The sequence below is a fragment of the Mobula hypostoma genome, chromosome 9 (genome assembly GCF_963921235.1).
Source record: "Mobula hypostoma chromosome 9, sMobHyp1.1, whole genome shotgun sequence".
Taxonomy (NCBI): domain Eukaryota; kingdom Metazoa; phylum Chordata; class Chondrichthyes; order Myliobatiformes; family Myliobatidae; genus Mobula; species Mobula hypostoma.
The window spans coordinates 128,523,680-128,542,200 of NC_086105.1; the positions used below are offsets into that span (position 1 = coordinate 128,523,680).

The 18,521-nt window shown below is 40.9% G+C and overlaps 1 protein-coding gene across 1 annotated transcript in view; it reads left to right on the top strand.

Annotated features, from left to right (window-relative positions):
• The window catches only part of ercc4 (excision repair cross-complementation group 4), a 43,536-nt gene that overhangs the window by 12,085 nt on the left and 12,930 nt on the right, over nt 1–18,521 (top strand). Inside the window, exons 4-7 of the mRNA XM_063057464.1 lie at nt 3,917–4,124; nt 6,989–7,169; nt 12,723–12,854; nt 17,550–17,660. Of these exons, the coding sequence (XP_062913534.1) occupies nt 3,917–4,124; nt 6,989–7,169; nt 12,723–12,854; nt 17,550–17,660 (632 nt within the window). The remainder of the gene's footprint in view (nt 1–3,916; nt 4,125–6,988; nt 7,170–12,722; nt 12,855–17,549; nt 17,661–18,521) is intronic.

Below are 18,521 nucleotides of genomic sequence, written 5' to 3' on the forward strand. Positions count from 1 at the left end.
GAAAGCTCTGCAGCGTCCCTACTTCCTTAGGAGTTTACAAAGATTCGGCATAACGTCTAAAACTTTGACAAACTTCTGTGTATGTATGGTGGAGAGTATATTGACCAGCTGCATCACAGCTTGGTATGGAAGCACCAATGCCCTTGAATGGAAAATCCTACAAAAAGTAGTGGATGTAGCCCAGTCCATCACGGGTAAAGCCCACCCCACCATTAAGCATGTCTCTATTGAAATGTCACAGGAAACCAGCATCCTGCATCAGAGACTCCCACCACCTAGAACATGCTCTCTTCTCACTGCTGCCATCAGGAAAAAGGTACAGAAACTTCAGGACTCACAGCACCGGATTCAGGAACAGTTTCTTCCCCTTAACCATCAGGCTCTTGAACCAAAGGGAATAACTTCACTTGCCCCATCATTGAAGTATTCCCACAACCAACAGATCCATTTTCAAGGACTCTTTATTTCATGCTCCGGATATTTATTGTTTGTTTATTTTTTATTATTATTTATTTCTCTTTGTATTTGCACATTTTGTTGTCTTCTGCACTCTGGTTGAATGCCCAAATTGTGTGGTCTTTTATTGATTCTGTTATGGTTATTCTATAGATTTATTGAGTACGCCCACAAGAAAATGAATTTCAGATTTGTATGTACTTGGGTAATAAATTTATTTTGAACTCTGAAGAGATTATATCTGCAAACGATGAGTTACACAGGTGGTAAGTGGGTGTATTCATGGAGAGGATTAGAACAGATTGTAGCAGCACTTCAGGAGGGTTAGAGGGCAGTGGAGGATAGACATTGAGTAGATTAGGACAGGATTGTGGAAATTAGGTTAAAGAGGATGGCAGGGTGAGTGACAGATGCTTGTGGGGGAAGACATCATAAAAAGTAGTTGGTATGGTTAGGGCAGATAATGGAAGGGGTAGGGTTCAAGATTTGCAGATGGAGGAGCGATACCATGAGGACTTTAAAAGCACTGTCAGTTGAGAGCAATTACTAACATCTTACCTTCAACAGGACCTTCAAAACAGAACAGGAAGGGTGGAGCTCTTTAACTATTGCTGAAACAGGGCACTGGTCTTTGGTTAAGACTTGCTTGCTGTTCCCATTGGCCTTACATGCATAAAGAAGTTGTGTGCAAGTGCCAACAAATGAGCCTTGTGCCCCATCTGAGCACAATACATATGCCTGAGAGCATCCATACTTCAACATGTCGTGAACAAAAGTGCAGGCAACAATATTGGCACCCATGGTCAAACTTTGGGTACAGTGCATTCTACATATTGGTTTCTTTCTATAAGACCATAAGATATTGGAGCAGAAGTAGGCCATTTGGCCCACTGAGTCTGCTCCGCCATTCAATCATGGGCTCATCCAATTCTTCTAGTCATCCCCACTCCCCTGCCTTCTCCCCATACCCTTTGAAGCCCTGGCTAATCAGGAACCTATCTATCTCTGCCTTAAATGCACCCAATGACTTGGCCTCCACAGCCGCTCATGGCAACAAATTCCACAGATTTACCACGCTCTGACTAAAGTAATTTTTCCGCATCTCTATTCTAAATGGACGTCCTTCAATCCTGAAGTTGTGCCCTCTTGTCCAGGACTCTCCTACCGTGGGAAATAACTTTGCCATATCTAATCTGTTCAGGCCTTTTAACATTCGGAATGTTTCTATGAGCTCTCCCCTCATTCTCCTGAACGCCACGGAATACAGCGCAAGAGCTGACAGAAGTTCCTCATACGGTAACCCTTTCATTCCTGGAATCATTCTCATGAATCTTCTCTGAACCCTCTCCAATGTCAGTATATCCTTTCTAAAAACAACACACAATACTCCAAGCGTGGTCTCACGAGTGCCTTATAGAGCCTCAACATCACATCCCTGCTGTTATATTCTATACCTCTAGAAATGAATGCCAACATTGCATTCGTCTACTTCACCACTGACTCAGCCTGGAGGCTAACCTTTAGGGTATCCTGCACGAGGACTCCCAAGTCCCTTTGCATCTCTGCATTTTAAATTCTCTCCCCATCTAAATAATAGTCTGCCCATTTATTTCTTCCACCAAAGCGTATGACCATACACTTTCTGACATTGTATTTCATTTGTCACTTCTTTGCCCATTCCCCTAAACTATCTAAGTCTCTTTGCAGGCTCTTTGTTTCCTCAACACTACCTGCTCTGGTACCTATCTTTGTACCATCGGCAAATTTAGCTACAAATCTATTAATCCCATAGTCCAAATCATTGACATACATCGTAAAAAGCAGCAGTCCCAACACCAACCCCTGTGGAATTCCACTAGTAACTGGCAGCCAGCCAGAATAGGATCCCTTTAATCCCACTCTCCCACTCTGTTTTCTGCCAATCAGCCAATGCTCCCCTGTAATTCCATGGACTCTTGTCTTGCTAAACAGCCTCATGTGCGGCACCTTGTCAAAGGCCTTCTGAAAATCCAAGTACATCACGTCTACTGCATCCCGTTTGTCTACCCTGTTGTAATTTCCTCAAAAAATTGCAGTAGGTTAGTCAGGCAGGATTTTCCTTTCAGGAAAACATGCTGGCTTTGGCCTATCTTGTGCAAATGACAATGGTTTCCATGGTCCACGGTTCTATGGTTTTTACTGCTATTAATATTAATTTAAAGAAACAGATTGAGTTTCAGAATGCTCAAGAATTCTTTGAAGCTATTAAGAGTTTGATGATTTATGTGAAATTTTGCTATTTATCCTACTTCTTTCTGGCTGGCAACTTCAGTGACATTAAATGCATATGAATGCTACACCAAGGCAAGACTTTTTAATTGTTAAAGGGAAGATTCCAGCATGATTCAATAGGAAAGATCTGTTCCCTACATTTTAACTTGCAATTTTCATTTTGTGAAAAAAAGTGCAATTTAATAATTCATTCACCTTGGGACATCTTGATCTTTTAATTTTGTGAGCCTTCTGCAGTTGTTGCCAGTTAGCAAAGAAAAACATTGAAACTTGAACAGCTGAAGTGATGAAGATGAATTGCTGCCATTTCCTCGGTATTGAGGTTGTGTTCTGTATACTAAATAGGATATTGGGATTCTGTAGTTTGTCCTTGAAGCTGCTTGCTTTTATTATAAATGCACTGTTCTATTATTTTGAGAACAGCCTGTGTATATAACAAATGCATTCTTCTTAAAATCCTCAAGTGTAATTTATTTTGTGCAGTAAGTGCTTTTTACAATAAGTAGCACATTAAAGCAGTATAAAAGTATGCTTCCCATTGGAGCAGGTGTAGCAAAAAGGATTGTCAGATAAAACATTTGTCCAAATGATTTGCTCTTTGTTTTGGCCTTCAGGCTTTCTCAAATTTAATCTTGCCAACGCTGAAAGTTATTTAGAATCTTCACACTTTCCTTTCAAATTCGAATCCAATTTAAGTTTATCCATATGTTTAGATCAGTTACTCTTACATGGAGGTGATACAATTTCAAGTGTATGATCTTACACTGCTTATTTTAATACCAAACTCATACTAAATGTCAATACTTTAATTCCGTGCTGACCTCCAGAAGTAGAGATGTCAAACAGCTTTTGAATAATAATTTTTAATGTCAACCCTGCAATTTGGTCTCTCCAAGCTTTATGATTAGTTTATTTGTTCTGAAAGCTGTAATTGGTAAAATCTCTAAATAAATACACTTTTGGGGATTTCCAGCACAAACGATGAATGACTTGTTGAAATGGTTCTAGCCTTGATTGGATGTTCAATGGAAGTTTGTCATGCACTCTCAATGGAATTGCAGAATTCAGTAATTTTAGCTGTGTGTTGCTGTAATTGTTTTCTGATAGAACTACTTTTTGAAGAGTCTGCTTTTTGATGGACTACATGTTGTATTTCCCCTTCATTGGTGTACATCTCTCTTCCATTAAGGTTCCACATTGCAGTTAGCTCTTTCCTAGAAAGACACAAACCTGAAGTGATAGAGCTGCATGTTTCCCTCACTCCCACCATGCTGGCTATCCAGACGGCCATTATGGATGTAATGAATGCCTGCTTGAAAGAACTTAAACAGTACAATGCAACTTTGGATGTTGAAGACATGTCTCTTGAAAATGCAGTTGGAAAGTCCTTTGAAAAGGTTTGTGATGTGGAATTTTGTTTTGATGAATATTTTATATCTCAGCATTTCATTGGCAGACCAAGGACTATTGCCCAGAGGCAGCAGGAGTTCACTTGAGCTCATTGTTGGTGAGTGATTTGAGTTGTGTGGGCAACTGTACCTGGTTTGTTTTTTTCTTTATTCTTTAAATCGTATATAGTTCGTTCTGGGAATGGTCTTGGATCTGTATGATGCATTTCCAAGCATACAGCTAAGAGATAAACATTCTAAATGGAGAATTACTCTGTGTGGACTGAAAAGTAAGATAAATTGGGAGGGGGTTGGAAGGTGCTAGGGGACACATAGAATGGTGGGAATACAGAAATATTAAATCTCTTGGAGATGGTAAAAGATGTTCCAAGGTTGGTCTCTGGACCAGAGAAAATTGGAATAATGTTTAGTTGCAGAAGTTTCAAGTTTGAAGGAATTTAAATTGAATCATAATACTCCTTGCTATGCCTTGTTGCCTAAAGTTTTAATATTTGAGTCTTTCACCTGCCTTTAAACAAAACTGTTCTATGATTTATACAGATTTGTACACTATAGGATTGCAATTCTGACTGGAATATGGCACTTCTACACTATATAAAATATGTCTTGTAATTTATACATGCTGGAAACTCATGAAATTTTTCCATCCAATAAAATTAATTTTCAGAAAATGCCTGCAGGGTAGATTGACCTTAATATCCAAGCTATCTTGCTGCTCTTCCTTTTTGTGAAGTCCTGTGTGAGGAGTGTGAATTTGCGAAACCTGCTTATGAATCCAAGCATAAAGACACAGCTTTGATAGGTGATTCCTTTGATCTATCTGTAATGAAGAGTTTTGTATTATTTTTCTCCTGCACATTTCGAGCCTAGCCTAATAATTTCTCAAGTTCACCTTCACATCTCTTTTATAATTAAGTTTACATTCACCACCTAACACCAAGCCCCATGATAGTATAGCCTAGGGGTAAAGGCAGTTAAACCTTTTGTACTGTGAATCGGATATCAAAGCTCCATGTTCACTTCTAGAAATTTCTAAAAGGCAAGGCCGATCAACATCTTCGTGAGACAAAATAAGCAGACTGTTTGCATTTACGGTTGTCAAGTGCCTGTGTAGAATAGAATTTAAACTCCAGCATGACTTCACATAAATTTAGCCATTCCTCCTAGAGGAAAAGTTACAGTACAATTTGCTCATTATTGGGCTAAAAGTCACCTTGTGCATCTGTCAGCTTTTTAATGGCTCTGTATTTTTTTCTGTTTGGCTCCCTTCCAAAATGTTATGGCATTGACTATGGACCAGGTTCCTCTCCCTTGTTCCCTGCTGAAAAACAACATTCAGCAGCTTGATCTTTGTTCCCCTCCTTGACCTAAGGAGATTGTCTGTCATGTCCAAATATGACAGGAAACCTGTGCGAGAGTTTTTTTAAAGTGGAAAAGCCACTGCACTGGGGCAGTTCCAATCTCTCGACCTCAGAAGTCCAGGTCCAGTGGTACAAACAAACATCACAAACTGGGGTCTTCCTTGGTTGCAGTGGGTGACCATGAATGACATTTTCTGTGCCTTGTCATGCCCTTGGCTCCTCACGAAGCATTGCAGTACTGCTTTCCTGGCCATTGGACCTCACTGTAGATCTCATCTGCCCAGTCCACCAGAGCTGACTTCGCTTGCTAGTACACCCATGTCCCTATCTCACTGGGGTATGAGGCTGCCAGCTACTCTCACCTGGTTTAGCCCGTCTGTTGAAGCGGTATACCATGGTGTGACCACTGTTGCATGCAAACAGCTATTTGGAGCCATAGGTGAGAGCTGAGTGTCCGGTGGGGAGCAACGGTGAGTGAGCTGCCCTGGAATGGACATGACAAGCCTCTTCACCAGAGAAGCTATCCTTCCCTGGACACCCCATACACCCTCCTTGAATAGTGATTGACTAATAGAGTAGTTAATTAAGAGATTGTTATGATATGAAAGACGCAACCATGTGCAAATTGGGAGTATTGTGAATACTCAGTGGCTCCAAAAACATCACTGGAGTTTCCTGTACAAAGGCTGAATGATCAGTTGACCACTTTTTTGTGCGTTTCAAATTTCCAGTATCTGTATTTCTCTGCTTTTCAGGGATTGTATAAATTGGTTCATCTAGCTTGAAAACACGTGCATTTTGTTTCTGTTCTAAGTATTTAATCCCATAAGATTAAAGTTTAACTTGATTATCAATCATAAAATCCCTCCACAATAAAATATTCAGAAATCCTCCCTTAAAATAATAATTATACAGTATGTGGAGCATTAAAGATTATGGTGCATCAGAGAGCTCTCTTGAGAGGAGCTCCAATGTTCTGTAATGTGACAATCAAAGTTTTCTCACACTCTCTAAAGTAGTGTATCAGTATATTAGAAAGGCTGAAGCATTATGTGAATATGGAACAGCCATGCAGCAAGGAAAGTACATGCGTCACTCTACACTCATGCTCTGTCTGAAAAGAGATTTTCTTTTGGAAAATAGCTCATCACATTACAGATCTATCATGAATCATCTTCACTTACATATGAAATGAGCCATTTACTTTTTGTTCATGAGCTCTATGATACCCAAAGGTAAACTGAAATGCCAGTAACAAGTCACTTAGTAGGCTGAATCTATCATGTCAACCATCAGCAAAACAAGGACACATTTTCTAAGGCTTGATTATAGTGATAAAGACATTATGCAAAGTAATTACACGTATACCAAATAAAAGACTGAGCACACTTCAAAATAAATTCAGGAAGTTTGAAGAAGCTATTAAGCATTGCTTTATTTTACCTCAGCAATAAATACTTTGTTAACAACCTCATTTTTCTTAATTCCCAGGTAATACGTCACTACTTGGATCCAATTTGGCACCAGCTTGGTGCAAAAACAAAATCCCTGGTACAGGATTTGAAGATTCTTCGTACCTTATTGCAATATTTAACCCAATATGACTGTGTTACCTTCCTCAATCTACTTGAATCTCTGCGGGCCACTGAGAAAGCTTTTGGCCAGAATTCAGGTAATTGTGAAATTAAGACTTGATAATTCTACGGCTGGGTTCATTTATTCAGGAAATATGTCTTGAGCATTAAACAATTATCTTCAACAAGTAACTGTCATTCTAGCTATTTCTCAGATTTGTTGTCAATGCTGGGAAGTAGTCGAGTTCATTTACCCTGCTTGGTGTTGAATCATTGAACCATGCTTGTGTTGCTTTAGCATTGCTTAGTATCTTGCATCATTAAAGCAGGTTTTGCTAAAATACATTTTAAATGTAACTACCTTTGCCACTTCCTCTGGCAGCTCACATACCAGCACCCTCTCTGTGGGAGGGTCAAAAGTTGCCCTCGTGTCTCCTTTAAATCTTCCCAGCTCACCTTAAATTTATGCCCTCTAGTTCTAGACTCTCCTGCCTGGGGAAAAGATTGTGCCCATTTACAAGAATAGTCTCCTGTGTAAGGTGGCGGCTACCCTTTGATGTGTTCCTTCAGCCTGGCATGATGAAATGGCAGAAATATCCTCACTTGCTGCATCTGAGAAGGACTCAAGATCTATTTTGTTCCGTTTCTATTCTGGGATTGGCTCTGGGTCTTAGTGCCTGCAACTCAGCTGGCTGAGTTCTCCCCGTTGTGCACCAACAGCAGTGTATGCATTGAGTCCGTCTTGCTTTCAGGCTGTCTGAAACCACTGTGCCCGGGGTCCAGTTTTTTATCCTTGGCTCTACCAGGAACCTCAGCAGTGGTGATGACAGCATCAGCAAGTTCCTTCCTATTATTTGTGAAGCCGTCACCAACCACAGGAAAAAGAATGTTTGCCACAATCCGATCAGGTGGCTTAGCTTAGCAGGATGATGGCTCTCATAGAGTTCTGCACATTGGGTTGGACTTGGAGGTCCTGGATGGGACCACTCCTCCAGATGGCTGACGTCTACTTCTACAGGGTTGGTGGGAAGCTCCATCTTCATGACTGTTGAGTGCCACATCCCTGGATATCACAGCCTCCACTTCAACCTCATGCTCGTCCTGACTGGCACACATCTTATCCTCAGGAGATCTGGACTTTCCAAGCTGATAATCCACCAGTTTAAACAGAATGTAATGCATTGATGGAATAAATCTCTCACACCAAAATGAATACATAAGCCATGATGATACATCTATCTCTCAACTGTGAAGAGGCCAGGGAACAGACTCATGGTAGAATGAGGGGTGAACAAAATGCTCACACAGATGTGCTGACAGAAGGTACATCAGGTAATCATGAAAACAGCACATAAAAAAATGGCGACAATGGATACCTTGACAAAACTCTGTAAGACACTAGGTGCGTGCCAAATGTTGAAGGGTGTGAGGGAAGAGAAGTGAGTGCGGTTACTATTACAAGGGAGAAGTGCTCAAAAAGCTGAAAGACCTAAGGGTACATAAGTCACCCGGGCCAGATTCACTGCGCACTAGGGTCCTGAAAGAGGAGGTGGTAGAGATTATGGAGCATCTTTAAAAAATCATTGGACTCTAGCATGGTGCCAGAGGACTGGAAATTTACAAATGTTACTCCATCCTTTAAGAAAGGAGGAAGGCAGCAGAAAGGAAATTATAGACCAGTTAGCCTGACCTCAATGGTTAGGAAGATATTGCAGTCAATTGTTAAGGATGAGGTTATGGAGTACTTGGTGATACAGGACAAGATAGGACAAAGTCAGCATGGTTTCCTTAAGGGAAAATCTTGCCAGATGAACCTGTTGGAATTCTTTGAGGAGATTACACGCAGGATACATAAAGGGGATGCAGTGGATGTTGTATATTTGGACTTTCAAAAGGCCTTTGATAAGGTGCCACACATGAGGCTGCTTATCAAGTTAAGAGCCCATGGCATTACAAGAAAGTAAGTGGCTTGGTTAGAGTATTGGCTGATTGGTAGGAGGCAACGAGTGGGAATAAAAGGATCCTTTTCTGGTTGGCTGCCGGTGACTAGTGGTGTTCCACAGGAGTCGGTGTTGGGACTGCTTCTTTTTATGCTGTATGTCAATGATTTAAATGATGGAATAGATGGTTTTGTTGCCAAGTTTGCAGATGATATGAAAATTGGTGGAGGGGCAGGAAACTGGTAGGCTGCAGAAAGACTTAGACAAATTAGGAGAATGGGCAAGAGAATGGCAAATGAAATACATGTTGGAAAATGCATGGTCATGTACTTTGGTAGTAGAAGTAAATGTACAGACTATTTTCTAAGCGGGGAGAAAATCCAAAATTCTGAGATGCAAAGGGACTTGGAAGTGTAGAACATCCTAAACTTGCAGTTACAGTAATACAGTCAAGTTGCAAAGAACCAGACTGGTGAGCAGACAACCTGATACCAGAGATTATACACAAGATAACAGATCCAGCACTCACTCTTTTTAGCGGAGAACACTGTCTAATCCAAAACCCTTTCCTGACACAATCCAGAACCCTAATCCCTGACCCAACTTGTAACCATCAACCCAAACCATAAACACTAACCCTGTTCCCAGTCAAAACCTAACAAATAAAACTAACCCTAATCCCTAACTCTTAAGTACCACTCCTGAAGTATAGGTGAACCTGTAACTCGTTCCTGACTGATGCCCCAATTTATAACATTTAGTAGGAGTACAATCACTGGAATCAAGTATAATGTTCTCACAAGAGGTTATTCCTTTAATGGAGAAACTAACCAGTTTAATGTGGGGAGGCTGATTTCCGGACAGCCACCACACGGTCCTTGACAGATCAGGGCGTGGTCCAGTGGCATGGAATGCAAGATGACTGGGGTCCCTTCACTGCCACTGAGCTCTTAGTTAGATCACTTTTTGTCTGGAACCTCTCTCTTGACCTTACCACCATGGGTAACCCTACCAGGAGCTAAGCTCCAGACAGATCGCAGGGGCACATAAACCTCTCCACCATGACAAGATGATGTCTGTGAAGAAGATTATAAACTAATCTTCATCGCTAACCCTAAGCCCTAATCCATGACCTGATCCCTAACCTTACCCTCATCTCCAGTTATGCTACTCCTTATATTTAACCCAAAGACCAAACCTGGACGTCGAACCTAGACGTAGAGGCCATTGGTGACCACGGGAAGAGGAGGGACACACCCTACCTTACACGAGAGATCGCTGATGCAGTCACAAGTCCTTCCATCACTGCTGAGGTTCCAGATAAAGTGGAAGGATGTGAAGCAGAGCTCATCCTTCCTCTTCTTGTGGCCACCAAAGGCATCTCATGCACAGAGAGGAACTAACTGATGCAGCCTTGAGTCCTTCCCTCATCACTGTGGATATCCCAAATCAAGTGCTCAGCTGGCTGTTGCACTCTCTCTACACTCGTGTTAACATATGAAGAGCACCTGATGGCCATGGGCCTGTACTTTGAAGATTGGAGAATAATGAGGGGATCTCATTGAAACCTATCAGATATTGATAGGTCTAAATAGAGTGGATGTAGAAAAGATGTAGTGGGAGAGACAAGGACCCAAGGTCACAGCCTCAGAATTCAAAGATATCCCTTTAGAAAAGAGATGAGGAGGAATTTCTGAGCTAGAAGGAACTGCTTCTGTGGAATTTATTACCACAGATGGTGGTGAAAGCTAAGTCATTGGGTACATTGAACACAGAGGTTGATAGGTTGATGATTGATGAAGATGACAAAAGTTAAAGGGAGAAGACAGGAGAGTAGGGTTGAGAGGGATGATAAATCAGCCATGATGGAATGGTGGAGAAGACTTCATGGGCCAAATGCCTTAATTCTGCCTTATGGTACGAAGTCCCCCGTCAGCCTCCTTGTGTAAGCAGTAATCTCTGAAAAATGAACGGGAAGTTAGTGACAAAAGCATGCAGTCTACCACAGTCAGAATAAGGATAGAGGAAAATAATTCTGTTTGTATCTGGTATTCTGATCAGCTTATTCTGAATGGACACACTTAAAGAGGCTGGCTACATCTGATAAGCAAATTAAACCTTTAGCCCAAAAATTATTCATGTCAATTATGAACCGAAAGTTGTTTTACCTTTATTATTTGAACATTGCTGGGTATTTTTAACCATGTTTGAAAACAAAATTAACTCAAGTCCACAACTTCAGTGCATCATCTTCCCACAATTGTATCAAAATAGAGCAGTCCCTTACCTACTTCTCATCCATTCATCTTCACTGATTTACAATGTACTGGTGTCATGAGCATCATCGGACAATCTGCTGCCGCAGCAGAGAATTACCTCTTCAGTTGAGTGAAAGCAACAGATAAATTGAGATGAGGGTGAGGAGTGCTTTGTACCACATTCAGAATCATCTAGAATTTGGTGTTTGATTAAAATGGCCATTTCAGTATAGGGTGCGGTGTTAGCATTTCAGTTTGTTATATCAGTGTGCATTTCTGGTCGAGGCCCTGCATGAGGACTTCTGAGTTTTGACCAAAACATTGATTACCCTTTTGCCTCCACAGATATTGCTTGACATGTTAAGTTCCTCCAGTAGTTTGTCTGGTGCTTTCACTTAACCTGGAATTAACCATGCAACAATTGGATAGGAAATGAAAATCTGAAACAAAAAGATGCCAGAAAACTAAATTTTAAAAAAAACTTTCAAAAACATTCTGCAATCAGGCAGTATTTGTGGAAGGAGAAACTGTTACAATATCAGGTCCAGGACACTTCACCAGATCAAAATGAGTTTAAGTAAAATCTGAAAATTTAAAAAAAACGCTATTCTCAGTAGAAGTGGAAAAAAACTAGCTAGTTCAAAATGCATTTTGGACAAATCAGTTCACAGAGGATTAAGAGAGGAGACATCTGAAAATCAGATCAGAAATAATTTTTCATTAGCTCCTCCTTCTCCCAGCTGCCATAGTTGTGATGGGAATTAGAGGTGATAATAACTGATATTAGCACAGCACTGGCAGACAGATCATCTCACTGTTTTTGAAGTTATATTTTAGTCATGTCAAATACTTTGAGAGAGTTTTGCTGACCTGAACATTTTAAAATTTATTAAATGAAAACATTGAATATTGTGAAAATTAGATCAAAGGCTGAACTTGGCAGAAATAAAACTTTACCTTAAGAAAAACAGCTTAATTTGCATTTGCAGTGCTGTAGCTAATATGGGAAATACCCTGGGGAAGACATATTGCTATAATTAATGTATTATTTGAATATTTTGCTGCTATACTACTGCATCTATCCCTATTGCTACCAGCACCATATTTTATGCAGGACCAGATGGCATTTTAGTGGCTGTTGCCGAAGTCCCTAGTTGTAGCTGGAAGGAGATGGCTGTGTAAAAGGCTGCACTGTCTGATAGCCTTTGGCAGAGTATGAAGCACAAAAACTGAAAATGTTGGTTAAGGTGCAGCATTTGTGGAGGTAAAAGCATTTCAGTTTGATAACCTTTCATTATGATCTGATCTATGAAAGATTATTAACCTGAAATGTTAACTCTGTTTCTCTCTCCACAGATGGCACACAAATGTTGAGCATTTCCAGCATTTTCTGCTTTGATTTTAGTTAGACAGAATTTGCGGCTTTTCAATATCTGTTATTTTGTGTTTACAGGGTGGTTATTCCTGGATGCCAGTAACACAATGTTTGTGAATGCTCGTGCCAGAGTTTATGAACTTCCTGAGGCAAAGCTCAAAATCTCAAAGAGTGTGTCAAAATCTGAAGCAAAAGAAAGAGACCAGGCAGGTGTGTAACTTGCTGATCTGCTGCATTAAGGACTGCACTGAATTGGCACTCTTTTGACTGCTTGTATATGTTTCCAGAATTAACTTTTTATTGTTGAAATTAGTAAAATCTGACCTGTGGAAAGTGAGAAATCCTTTCTTTCTCTCTCCCCAGAGGAGCTTTTATGTGCTGTGGCCAGGGCAATAGTGCCACTACACTAACAAATCGACCATATGCTGCTGAGTGCCACGTATCTAGCAAAGGCTCAAACATGTGCTTGGCCATAGTTCATAACTCAGCATTAGATAATAATCCACAGAAGAGCCTGACGGAAAGCAAGGCACCATGTGAGGATCAAGATAATGCACCTGCACACAAACCAGGCAGAAAAATAGAAGTGGGAGTAAGCTATCTCCTCCAGGCTGCCTGCCCATTCAATATGATTGTGGCTGCAGCCTCTTCTGTGCCAATTGCACACAGCACACAATTATCTTTAAACAAATTAACAACTTGCACTTCAAATCCTTTGTTAATGTTGCCTCTACTGCCCCCTGGAGTAGAGAATTGCAGAGATTCACCACCCTATGTGAGAAGATTTAGTCTCACAGCGGAGAAACAGTCTGTTTGGCTCATCATGTCCATGCTAACCAATGGGCACCCATCTACATTAATCCCATAATCCAGTCTTGGCCTATTGCCTACACCTAAGCAATTCGAGTGCTTACCTAGTCACTACTTAAATGTTGTCAGCAACCCTGCCTCACTCTCTGGGAAGTCCCTCTCGGGATACTTGCTGCTCTCTGGGGGTGGGGGAGAGTTTCTCCTCCAAGTCCAATCTATATCTCCCCTCTCCCCTCTCCCCCTCCCCCCATCATCAGTCTACGTCCTCCAGTTTTATCTACCTCTGAAATGCGGAAAAGTTTCCTACAGTCTGCACCAGCAATCATATCCCCTCTTAACCTCATCTGATCCAAAGGAAACACACCCAGTTTTGGGAGTTTTTTCCTCAGGACTGAATTACACTACCTTACCTTGTTTTACTCTATAACTCCCTCAGTGTACTGTAACAAAATAATCAGTATGGATGGTATGCAAGTACCTGTGTAAGTTAAATGAGCACAGAGGTTCAGGTTGCATTTCTCTTACTTAATGGCTGAAATAAAAGTTCAAGTAGCTGATGACTCTATACACCTATTATGCTCAGATAATTATGTTGGTACCACTTTTTGCCTCTGAAACAGTGGATTCAAATCCCAATTCATAGTCTTTAGTACAACAATCTTTACTAGTGTCCTGTGCTGTTCCAAATGAATAAAATAATCATCTTTCAATTAGGTTGTTAAACCTGGTCCAACTTACTCTCTCAGGTAGATATGAAATGTTCAATGGCATTATTTTGGAGAACAACATGGAGTCCTCTATGTCGTTGCTCATGTTTTATCCCTTCTTAAAATTACTTGGAAAGAATCAGATTATCTTGTCATTATTACATGACATATACAATTCAATTAGCATATACCCCACAAATGGCAATGTGTTGCAAGCAGCTTACAAAATTTCTAAATATATTTCTAGTAAATTACTCTCACTGCAGTCTGTAGCCTCTCATATGGTACTTTTGAACTGTCTTTGTGAACTAGCGACTTCACAATCTTAACCCTCAAGCATTCAGGTACGGCACCTTTAAGCAGATGAAGATACATCACCACGACCGGTAGAGAGGGAGAAAGGAAGGACTCCAAGCCAGGCTAAAATGCCGGGGTATGAAATTTCATCTACCCAGCATTTTGTTAGCAGATGTACAGTCACTGAAGAACAATACTGAGGATCTAAGGAAAAGTTTGCTGTATCGGAGGGAAATGGGGAATTGCTGTGTTCTCTGCTTCACAGAGACATGGTGCTTTCCAGACATGCCAGGTATATTGGTAAGACCCAAGGGTTTCTTGATACACAGAATGGACTGGACTGCTGGTTGGGAGAAGGCAAGAAACAGACTACCCCAACACCTTTCCAATCATTGTGGAGGACTTCAATCAGGCCTGTTTGAAGAGATCTCTGTCCAATTATCATCAACGTATAACTTGCAGCAGCAGGGGACCTAACACACTCGACTACTGCTATACTGCAATTAGGAATGACTACTGTTCTATTTCTGGGAACGGAAATTACTGCATTTTGGGAACTCTGATCACTTGGGTCTCCTCCTCCTATCTGCATACCGGCAGAGGCTAAAAAGCAAGGCTCCAGAGATAAGGACCACAAAAAGGTGTTCACAGCTGGCAAAGGAGTAACTACAGGATGGCTTCGAGTTGGTGGACTGTGCCGTGTTCAAAGACTCATCAGAGGATCTGGACGAGTACACCACGGTTGACATGGACTTTATAAAAAACAAGTCATATTGTGTCCCCATAAAATCACTTAGAGTCTTCCTCAGCCAGCCGGAAGCTGTGGATGAACCCCTGCTGAGACCCAGCTCAATGGCATTCAGGTCTGGCAATCAAGAAAAATATAAGTCATCCAGGTATGATCTCCAGAAAGCCATTTCATGTTCAAAGCGGCAATTCCAGGCAAAACTTGAATCTCAAGTTTTACTCAAGGATATTCAACAGCTATGTCAGGGTTTGTATGCTATCTCCTCTTACAAAGTGAAAACAAGCCACATTGGTGATAACAAGGCTTCACTCCCAGATGAGCTCAATGCCTTTTGTACTTGCTTTGACAGTCAAAACATAGGGGAACCTTCCCAAACTCCTGTAGATCCCGAGAAGTCTGTGATTTCAGTTTCTGAGGCTGATGTGAGAGTATCCTTCAGGAAAGTGAACCCACAGAAGGCATCTGCCCCAGACGGGGTGTCTGGCCGAGTACTGAAGACCTGTGCTGATCAACTTGCTGGAGTGTTCACCGATATCTTTAAACCTCTCGCTTTGGCAGTCTGAGATATCCATCTGCTTCAAGGTGACTTCAACTATACCGGCGCCTAAGAAGAACGTGGTGATCTGCCTCAATGACTATCATCCAGTAGCACTTACATCCAGTGATGAACTGCTTTGAGAGGTTGGTGATGAAACATATCTCCTGCTTGAGAAACAACTTGGATCCACTCCAATTTTCCTACCAGGACAACAGGTCCACAACTAATGCTATTTCATTGCCTCTTCACTCAATCCTAGAACATCTGGACAACAAAGACACATATATCAGATGCTCTTTATCAACTGCAGCTTGGCATTCAATACTATCATTGCCTCAAAACTAATCAATAAGCTTCAAGATCTTGGATCCTTGATTTCCTTACTTGCAGTCTTCAGATATTCCTGATTGGCAGCATCTCCTTCACAATTTCTCATCAGCACAGGTGTGCTACAAGGTTGTGTGCTTAGCCCTCTGCTCTATTCGCTTTCTGCACGAATGTGAGGCTAAGCACAGCTCCAATGCCATATTTAAGTTTGCTGATGACACCACTGTCGTTGGCCGAATCAAAGGTGGTGACAAATCAACATATCAGAAAGAGATTGAAAATCTGGCCACAACAACAACCTCTCACTCAACGTCAGCAAGACCAAGGATTTGATTATTCACCTCAGGAGGTCCATGAGGGCCGGACCCCAGAACGGAGATTCCCAGATTCGAATCCAGTCAGGGCCGCTCCCGAGTATGCTTTCCATCTGTGCCGGGTTGAGTGTCGAGATCGCAACTCGACCTCGTAAAATAAACTGGAAAACTACTGTGAAAATGTCTGTGTGAGGAGTGGCGCTCCACACAGTCTCTCTCTCGCTCCACACCTTGTAAAGGCTTGAAAAAGACATCATCACACGCATGCACGCACATGCCAAAAAAAAAGGAGGAACATGAGCCAGTCCTCATCGAGGGATCAGAGGTGGAAAGGGTCAGCAACTTCAAATTCCTGGGTGTTATTATTTCAGAGGATCTGTCCCTGAAACTAGCATGTACATGCCATTATGAAGAAAGTACAACAGCACCTCTATTTTCTTAAAAGTTTGCAAAGATTCAGCATAGCATCTAAAACTGTGACAAACTTCTGTGAATGTGAGGTGGAGATAGTTGCATCACAGCTTGATATGGAAACATCGATGCCCTTGAACAGAAAATCCTACAGAAAGGAGTGGATTTGGCTCAGTATCATGTGTAAAGCCTCCCCACCATTGAGCACATCTGCATGTAGTGCTGTCACAGGAAAGCAGTATCTATCATCAAGGACTCTCACCATCCAGGCCATCCTCTCTTCTCATTGCTGCCATCAGGAAGGAGATACAGGAGCCTTAGGACCTACACCCATCAGTTTTAGGTACGGTTATTACGCCTCAACCATCAAGCTCTTGATCAAAAGGGATAACTTCACTCACCCCATCACTGAACTGTTCCAACGACCTATGGACTGACTTTCAAGGACTCTTCATCTCATGTTCTCGATAGTTACTGCTTATTTATTTATTATTTTTGTGTTTGCACAGTTTGGTATCTTTTGCATAATGGTTGTTTGTCTAGCCTATTGAGTGTGATCTTTAATTGATTCTATTGTGTTTCTTATATTTACTGTGAATGCCTGCAAAAAAAATAATCTCAGGGTTGTATATGGTGACATATACTGTACATACTTCGATAATAAATTTACTTTGAACATTGAAGGTACTCTGGTTGTGTTGAACTTAGGTTGTGAAAAATGCTTTTTAAATATCTGCCTTTTACTTTCTTTAGAGGAAAAGAAGGAACTTGTCCTGGAGCCAAATCCAAAGTGGGAAGCATTGAGTGAAGTGTTAACAGAGATAAAAAGGGAAAATGAACCCAGTGAAGAACTGACTGACTCTGGTGAGCTGGATAAAAAGCTAGAAGAATTGAATGCCTTCTTTTTATTTGCCTATCTTCAGAATGTATGTATAGGTAGTGATTGTGTGAATCCCATGAGAAGGACAAGTCTAGATGGTACAGGTTTCTACATGAAAAGCTTTAAGGTTTTGGGAGGGTTTTAGCAGACAACTAGGACTGGGGTACATTGGTAATTGTCCATGAAATGTTGTTGAATATTGAATTTGTTCCAAGGATAAGTAATTTATGAGTAGAGTACATACGTATATAGAAAAAAGATATTCCATTTTATTGCTTGTGAGATCCAGGCAGTTTTTGTTTTCTAAAGCCTGCTGCTACAGGATGCCAACAATTCCTGCATAAATATGCACAACCCATTCTCTCGGACTGGCATGGTGCTAATTTGGTCCAAGCTATGTGGTTTACAAATAAAACCATTCTATTATGTCTATGGACACTCCATGATAGTAAGAATGATTAACGCTCTAAAAGAGAAATAAATTGTGCCATTTACTGTACCTGAATCCAGCAAGTTAGCTTATGTAGAAGCTGAATATAAATTGAATATAAATGTTTAGGCTTTACTGCTGATGCTGTATATGCACTTTGGTTTTCAGTCAGGTATTGAGCCTTTAAAACATACTTGCTTTAGAAACAGAAGAGTGAAAGAATTGATATAAAAACACTGAAGCAATACAAACTAGAAATAAATACAGATGAGGGCAATTATTTGGTCATCAGTCTTTATAAAATCAACGCCATACATTTGTGGTGCCTTTTACTGCCTGGAGAAGTTTACATTTCACAGTTTAAAATGAAGGCAATTAAAAAGACCATTATCATCAGAGTATAAAATAGATGAAA